The 8,831-nt window shown below is 46.3% G+C and overlaps 1 protein-coding gene across 1 annotated transcript; it reads right to left on the bottom strand.

The window, feature by feature from the left end:
* Nucleotides 1-393: 393 nt before the first annotated feature.
* On the bottom strand, nucleotides 394-8,825 carry DMRT3 (doublesex and mab-3 related transcription factor 3). The gene is made up of 2 exons (XM_015615162.2): nucleotides 8,784-8,825; nucleotides 394-2,079 (listed from the first exon to the last, which is right to left on the bottom strand). Exon 2 carries the CDS (start codon nucleotides 2,075-2,077, stop codon nucleotides 1,115-1,117), a length of 963 nt encoding a protein of 320 aa, XP_015470648.1. The 5' UTR covers nucleotides 2,078-2,079; nucleotides 8,784-8,825; the 3' UTR covers nucleotides 394-1,114.
* Between the last annotated feature and the right edge of the window lie 6 nt (nucleotides 8,826-8,831).

The raw sequence follows: 8,831 nt of genomic DNA, 5'->3' as shown, positions 1-8,831 counted from the left end.
CCATTTGGCTAAAAATTATCTTAAAGAAATGCCCACTATTACATCCTATTTCCTTTTTTATTCTACTTCTACAGAACAGGAAATAAAGATGCTTCTGAAGCATTGGGAGAGCCTTTTGTTTTCTGCTTTCTGTGATTGTAGCAAGCTCTGCTTTCCTCAGCTGAGCTTGGAAATGTCTGCAGTACAAATACAAGAGACCTCAGCTTCCCTGATGACAACTTCTGCTGAATCTCAGTTGCAAGTTTCAAGTCAGGGAAGCAAAACCCAGACTTGGAAAAAGAGGTTTCCCCCGTCTGCAGCTGCTGGAGCTGGACATCTTAACCCTGGCTGAGAACTAATCAGCTCTCTATCTTCAAAATGTTATTTGCCCAGTATAAATGACATAAACCAAGATCATCATCTTAGTTTATTTTTCTAGAGTCCTTAGCATGCTACATTAACCTGACAATGCTTAATCTGGTGTTCATTTCACAATACACTTCATGCAATTCACAGCTGTAATTGGTTTTACACTGACATTACACATTTCAACCTAGCCATGGGAAAAGAATAACTCTTAATAATATTTCTCTGAAAAGCGTCCAAGCTCAAATGGCACAGAAGCAGCTCATGTTAGTTGCATGTGTGTATTTTTTTCTTCTGCCTTTTCTTTCACTGCAAGGATGATCACTGACATAAGATTATAAAGTCCTTGTTTTAGTCCATTTGCAATTGAACTGTTTGCTTGATTTCTTATGTCCTGAGGAGTTCTCAATTATAAAACAGCATTCAAGTATTCTAGTTTAACATCCCCATTTTTCTGAGTTAAGGAACAAAGTAGACCTTGGGCTTCTGCTTCCATTATGAGTCTTCTGGAGTCCCATAATTGGTAGCCATAAAGTCTTCCTTTGCAACACACACTCAGCACTAAAGCCAGAGTATTGCTATTTGGCATTATCCAGTGAAGTGCAAGAAATTAAATAAGTTACGTCTTTATTGCTATAGTACACTACCAAGCAAAGTCACTTTTTAATACAATTGCAAGATTTTTGTAGAGTACATGTCCCTCCTCTTAGGAGCCAGTAGTTAAGCTGCACTGTGAGTATCGCTTAGCTGTAATATGCCACGTCATAGTCTAAGAAGATGTGTTGAGTATTCTTGAGTCTGAAGAATCAGACCTTTCCTCATATTCATCTTCTGTGTAAATTGGTTGCTTAGACACAATAGGACATCCTTCATCAGGAATTGAGATCCTAGGATCTTCTGACGATCGGGAAGGAAGGACAGGTGAGCTTCGGAAAACACTGGCTGAGTTGCTAGAGAAAGGACTGACATACTGTGACCGCAACTGGTACTGCTGCTGCAGTGTCATGGTGTTCCACAGGGTGACGTCGTTGGGTAGGAACGGGCTGGACTGGTTTCTTGCCAAAGTGTTCCTCAGCATCAGCGGGTAGCGTGGTGGCTGAGGGAAAGGGTGCTGCAAAGGTACAGCTAAAGGATTTGGCACAACATTACTGGAATCAGCAGAGAACCTCAGAGTGTCGGGAACCCTAAATGCAGAGCCCACAGACCACTTAGAAGATGAAATAGGATAGGAACTCAGTGTGTGTTCAAAAATATGCCCGTTGGAAGGCAAAACAAGACCATCAGATTCTGCAGACGTTCTCTCTCCACTGGCCGCTGAAGACCGACTGGACAGGAGAACCTCTACAGCACTCACCAGGTCACCACCACACCCCTTCAGGATCAACTCTAGCACAGCTGGCTTTTGGTTAGGGAAAATCTTTTTCAAGACTTCAAGTGGGGGTCTGTTTGCTTTCAAACTGAATGGTAAAGAAACTGTCCCAGAAGGACCTTCTATCAGGAGGTGGTTCTGCTCTGGATGGTACTTGGGGCTGTCTGTACGGTTCTCTGTGCTCCCACCATTTTTCTGAACTGCAAAACCAACCTCATCCACTGAAACAATTTCAGGGCTTTCAGGATTGAAACAACTTTTGGCTTTAGTCATGTCGGGGGAACTCCTTTGGTCTGTGTCTTTGTCACTGTAGGTCTCAGCATTGTCTGCTCCACTTGCATCACCCAAGCGCTCCTCATTCATGTCTGCAAAGAGAAGTCAGAGAAGTTAACAGAAAAATGAGGCCAAAGGCTTTTACAGAGATCTGAGGATGCTGTCATCTTAAAGTGAACAGACCAGAATTCTAAGGGGGAAAAAGTACTTTTTTTCAGAGATCCTGCAAAAAATTAAGGTGTCTTTGCAACATCCCATGAAAATAAAACTGCAAAGGGATAATGTGACCTGATCTAGACATACTCTGTCTCATTCTCCCATGTGCAAGCAAAGAAGCTGTGATCATTTTTCTGCTGCATCAAAAATGCTATATCCATCCTTTCTCACTGGTTACAAGGCAGCAACACACCACCCAAGTGCAGGCTTTCTCAGAGGAACTTCAGCATTTTCACATCATAATTCCTCACTAGCACTGAAGAGGGCACTCAGGAGATGAAAATTCCCCTGCAGGTCCAACAGCAATTGGTAGAACCACTCCATTATGACCATAGGTTGAAGGTTTAAAAAGTCTTCAAATAAATAAATGTATTCCAGTTCTGGAACCATAAAAATTGGTTCCTCACACAGCAAGAATTGCAGCTTTTCCTCTAAACCCTTAAGCATGTCTGACACCTTGTCCCATCCAAGCACATATTCGAGAAAAGTCTGGTTTGGAGAGGACATCTGGAAGACATTTGGTCCAACATCCCCTTCAAATTGGGAACAGCCTTAGACAAAGAGCACGTTGCTCATGTCCCTGCTTAGCTGAGTTTTAAATAACTTTGGGGATGAGGACCCCACAGCCTCTCTTAGCAATTGTTCCAGGTATCTTGCTTTCTGTGTGCTAAACTAAGAAGGTTGAGAGCTGAGTATGGAGCTGAAAATAAGGCCATCGACCATGCTGTCTCCAGATGGACACTCAAAACTCTTTGGTAATGCCTGGCCAAAGTACAAAACCCTTTGAAATACGACTGCTTGTCAGCAAGAAGGGAAGGGAGCTTGCTTATGCAAAAAGAGGTCAGTAGACTTGCTTGAGATTGTTCATTGTTATTTCCCAAGAATATAGCTCTGCTGCCTTTCCTCCTTGAGCACAATGGTTATATTCTTGGGAGGCTTCAATGCATGGGGGGAAGATTGCTGTCCAAGCTGCGGCTAACGGAGTCTACTTTAACCGCACACGGTAGTGCTTTTGAACACGCAAATGGGAAGGACTGTCTGCAAAAACCAATGCAACTGTTTGCTTCGTGTTCCAAGCCCCTGACAAACATCCCAGCTAGATAAAGTAGCTGTAATAAGCAAGCAAAGGTTCCTAAAATGTGCTGATGATCCCACATGCCAAACTGAGAAGGAACCAGTTAGAGTTGTGCAAGTACCTCAGCCTCACTGCTCACTATCTCCTGCCTTCCTCTCACTGCAGGAACAGGCAGAGCATCTTCACATCAGTTAGTGGGCTAAGTTTAACATTTAACAGATCAGCATGAAAAAAAAAATTAAATTTATCCACTAGAGAGAAAGAAGTCAGGGTCTGAGCAAGCCTGAGCCGAGCGAGAAGCTGCTATGCTCACCACAGTGGGAGCTGTAAGTAAAAGAAGAGATCCTGGCAGAGCACAGCCTGACAGTGTGAGTATGGCAAAGGAAGGTTCTCCTCATGAGAACGGCTGTAACAGGCAGAAACGATGGGCCATCCTACAGAGATGTGGGATGCTGCTCATTTGGGCTGTGAAAGGTAAGTGTGTAGCTGAGGAATGCAGATGCTTTTACAAAGACCTCACTCCGTTTAGCAGTTTTGGGAACTGGTTTTTACACTGATTATGCTGCCTTTCTTGTGCGAACAGAGTTCCGGATTCTATATAGAATATATTGAATATATATGTTCTATATGCATGTTCTGTATTACAGAGAAGGCCATGTATGTTTCCTCTTTCTCATATGCTCAGTGCATCAATCTTGCTTTAGCAGCCAAAGCAGAATGCAGAATTGTTTGCCGATAGTAAAACTGGCACATGTATCCTTTTGAGGAGGTGCTAAGACATTGGCATAGCTCATCCATTATTGAGAAAACATGAGACTAACGCTACCTTTCCCTTCTAATCCCTCCACTATGCATTTATTACAAATCATGGTGAATGGATTATTTATAAATTCAAGGCTTAGCGGGCAGTCTGAGGACATACAACTATCTTGTCCCTGTCTTGACAGAGTTAGACAGGCTATTTAAGGAAGATGATAGCCCTAATTTTCACATAAATAGATTGCACGGTGGTGACCAGTATTACCACGGACTGAATGCAAGGAGAACATTCCTCATGCTCACTTTTGCAGTGTATTTTCATGGGATGAAAACAAGTACCACTGTGGAGAAAATGTATTAAAAAAAAACCCCACAAGCAAACTAACAGACACCTTCAGATGAGTTAACATACCTCGAATATATTCCCTGATCCTTACTAAACATTATTTTCATATTATTTCAGATTTGCTTAATTTTCTGTACCCTTGAAAATATCCTTATGAGGCTTGCCTAAAAACTTTTCTTCAAATTCTGAAAACTTGTCTCACTGAATTTTGCATCATCAGGAGACTGCAGAGCTGCTCTTGCTCTTAGGTTTTGCACAGTGGTAGTCTCATAAAGCACAGGTCATAGCGAAGCATCTCACTGGGCTGTTATACTCACAGGGACAGACCCGGAAAATGAGATTTCGATGATTTAAATCAAAGTGGTGTTATTAACACATGGATAATTACCGTCTGGTGGCTACCACTGAGTGTGGAGGCTGCTGTATTTTTCGATCTGCCTTTTTGAGAGCATTTCTGGCTGCCGGTGTCAGGCGGCTCCATGCCCAGGCTGGGGCAGTACGCGGTGTCACAGCCCGGGGCTGTCGCACGGCTGCTGGCCACTCACCTGGCCGACCCTCGGGGCTTCCGTCTGCTGGGCTGTGTTTTTACTACTTTAAACATCCCTTTGCCCGCTACACTGATGGCTCGGGGAGGACCACGTGTGCTCCGGGGACTGTCCCCAACCCTTCGTTGGAACCGCCGCGACCGGGATTTTCGTTTGTTGAAGACTGGCATAAAATAGCCATCGTCAAATACACAAAAATTTGTGAAGATGCATTGTAAATATCCCTTTGTACACACTGAATTGTAGGAATATCGCATGCAGGTATAAATTGCAAATGTTTGTATTTTCAGGTACAAAAATAATTCTGTATTTAGAACGTACCAGCTACTGTTCGTCATCAAAGATTTTTCTCTTTTTCTAATTCGTAAGTTTCACAGGAGGATATTCTAGGCTTTAAGAACGAAATATCGTCATCAGACATTTTTTATGTTTGTGGGCGTTTGGGTGTTGTATTTTGCTCTGTGTGAGCTGAGGTTTTTTCCTGTATTTCAGGTGGTGGTGTGTTTCTGGTGAGGAGGGGCGTTTGCTTGTTTTGTCTTCCTGTGGGATTTTGATTTTGTTTTTGGGAGGGTTGTTTCTTTGTCTGGCTCTGGGGTTGGGTTTTCTTGGTTTGGGCTTTTTTAGGGGGGAGGGAGGTTATTTTGGTGTATGTGTGGATGGGGTGTGTGTGTTTGTGTGTTGGGTTTTTTTCCCCCCCAACACCTTCTATTTCAAATTGCCTGCATTTAAGGGTCCAGTTTGTGATTCCTGGGAAGATTAAGGAAACTATTTTCCTACGGATATAAAAGACGGGGAGTATTCATCAATTAATACACATGTAGAGACACATACCAACCCAGATCAGAGCGCAGTGAAAATACAGACACACATAAAACAGGACAGTGGGAGAACAGTATATGCCTTTACAGTAAAACACAAATTAATAAATGAAGCTGACACGAATTTAGCACAATATTTACCCCAATTCTTCTTTACTATCTATACATTAATAATCATGAGTCAGATGTTGTAAAGGGGCCAAATGAAAGTAAAATAGATAAGAGCAAAAAGCTGTTCTCAAGTTAATAACTAGTCTGGAAAACTTGGTCTAATATTTTGGAACCAAATTTGCTTTGTCGGTATACCCACTGCTGACTCCCTGTTAAAGAAGCTTGTTCTTTGTTTGTTAGGACAGCTCTTTTGGGAACACAGATTTTCTTGTATCTCAAAAGTACCTGCTGTTTTCCTTAGTTGTATTATTAGGAAAAACTTATACCAGAATTAGCATAACTGCACAACAAGCTAAGGTTATGTTTTCGGTGGGGGCTTTTTTGTTTGCTTTGGGTGAATGTTTTGGTTGGTGGTGATTGTTCTACTCTTGCTGTCTGTTTGGATGTGTGGTGTGCTCGTTAGCTTGATTTGGGTTGTTGGGGTTTTGTTTTGGTTCTAATTACTTCAGACTTTCTTCCTTATATACGATGATCGAAATACTCTGTAAGAGACTAATCACTGCTCTCAAATTAACACAGAAATAGCTGTGCTGCATTAAGAACCTGGCTCTGAAAATATCAGATGACAAATATAGCATTGTATTGTTTACAAGTCTTGAGAACTACTACTAAGAAATGCAACACACACTCATGTGGGCAAGGAAAGTTCAGGAGCATGGTATGAGGAACAGGAATCATTCCAAATTAGCAGAGGCAGATGCAACAGAGGGAGTTTCAGAACTTCGCAACTATCCCATCGAAATGGCCAACTGTAGCAGGAATAAAAGCAAACAGACCTGATTTTACCATATATCAGGAAATATCCCTTTGGCAGTGAAAAAACTTTTCACGAGAATAACATCCTCGGGGGGAAGAGGTTGTGTGTGTGTTTTAGAAACCGGGTGGACAGGAGGTTGGTTCATCCTCTATTTTTACGGCGATTTTAATTCAGTTTATGGAAGGAGAGGAAAAAGAAAACCCTGCCGCTCAGAGCATGCAGTATATAGTTGGAAATAAGCAAGTTGTACGGTTAAACAGTGTCAGATGGAAAGTGACAGGAGGAACCTCTGAGGAGACCGTTTTCCTCTTTGCTCTCATGCATCCTCGTGTTCATAAAAGGTGGGGGGAAAAAAACCCGTCTGTGACAATCAGGGACCGGGGACCACGCTGGTGAGGTATGCATAACCAGAAAGACACCCTGGTGGTCCCGGGGAACCCCGGTCCCCACGGCCCAGCCTCAGCACGGTGGGCAGGGGGGCAGGCGCAGCACTGAGGGCTTTGATTTATGGAGATCTCCGTTGTGTTTTGTTGTTTGTTTGTTTGTTTTTTCGCTCTGTAAAGCTGTTATCAGAAAGTGCTGACTGGCTGGCAAGGAAGAATTTCTCATCAATACACTTTGATTGTATTTTGCAAACAAAATGCCTGCTGCTGGGTAACATTTCACTTGAGCCTGACCTTCCCCAAAAGTTATTGCTATCAGATTCGATTTACACTCTCCTTCCGTGATTACTGTAATCTTTTAAACTGGGAAGTTCATACATCAGGGTGAAGGAAAGTTGAGCGTGCAAGTTAATATCGTTCCTATCCGACAGATTTATATCGTGCTGGCAGACGGGAACTTTCATTTTCTCGAAGGAGCAAGACGGGTTTTTCCCCTTCTCTCCCCACCTTCTCGGCCTTACCCCTAGCCACCTCCACGCAGGGAGGAGGTCCCGGCCAAGCCGTGTGTGCAGAGTGGAGAGCATCCGCACCGGCGGGAGGCTGCGGACAGGGGGAAATTTGGGGAAAAACCCCCATACCCGGCCCTGGGGAGCGGCCGACGGAACCGGGCCGCGATGCGGGGAACGGGGCTGCCGGAGGGCAGACAGGTGGTGCCACGGGCCGGAAAATGAGAAGCGGGTCGCAAAACCACCGGCATCCCGGCCACAGGGTCGGACTCAGCCCTGCCACCGCCTCGGGCCCGGGGTGTGTCTGCTCCGGTGCTGGAGGAGCAGAGCCGCATGCTGGGGCCCTGGTGGACGCCTCCGTGGCCGGACGGGCTCCATGGCGCACACGGGCCCGGGGGGCGGGAGCCCAAGGTTTGCCATTCCCGTCCCGGGGCACCGCGTAAGATTTTGTCACAACTTGTCAGCGGAACGCACTGGGCTGGCAGTGGCCTGCCTGCCTAACATCCCTGTCGCGAACGACTGTCAGCTCCCGCTCAGACAATGGACGGAACGCGACAGCGCTAGTTTTGCTTCCAGAAACGTGTATTACCGACAGGTCGCACTCACAAGGTGCCCACTGCAGGCGGTGGTTTCAGCACCCCCGATCTGTCACAAGCCGCCCCGGACGCGACCCGAAGGGACAGGCCTGCGCAGGAGGCCTGGGTTTCCCCGCTCAGCCCCTGCCACCATCCCGCTCTTCCGGCTCCTGGCGCCGCTTTTGGTCCGAGTGTGCAGATCTTGTTCTGGACGAGGTCCCGCAGCCCGATGCCCGGAGTGCGGAAAGCCAGACAGCGACTGCAGCCCGGGAGCGCGACCGGGAGCAGCAGAAAGACATGGTGCTGTGATCCACACGGGATGCGGCCCGTTCCCGGCCGAGCTGGGGAACAGGCCCAGAACCGGCACGTCGGGGCGCCAGTTGGCAGCGGCGACGCTCGCCTGCACTAGTGTCGGTGGACGCGATTCTGGCTGGGGAACGGGCCGGTCACTGTGAGGCTCCACGCTTTATAAGAGCGGTAAAGTGCACCCGACGGAGCTCCTGTCCCTTCCCACGGAGCCCGTCGGGAGAAAGGGAAAGCCTTCGCCTTTACTCGTTCCGGCCCCATTCCCCAGAACCGACAGCCGCGATTCCAGCCCTCCCTTTCCCTCCTGCCCCGGTAGCGCGGTGCCCGGCCCGGCCTCACCTGCCTTTGGGAGCGGCCCCGGGAGCGCGGGCGGCGGCTCGGCGGCCC

This window comes from Parus major, chromosome Z (genome assembly GCF_001522545.3).
Source record: "Parus major isolate Abel chromosome Z, Parus_major1.1, whole genome shotgun sequence".
Classification (NCBI taxonomy): Eukaryota; Metazoa; Chordata; class Aves; order Passeriformes; family Paridae; genus Parus; species Parus major.
This window is presented reverse-complemented; position numbering and strand designations above follow the sequence as displayed.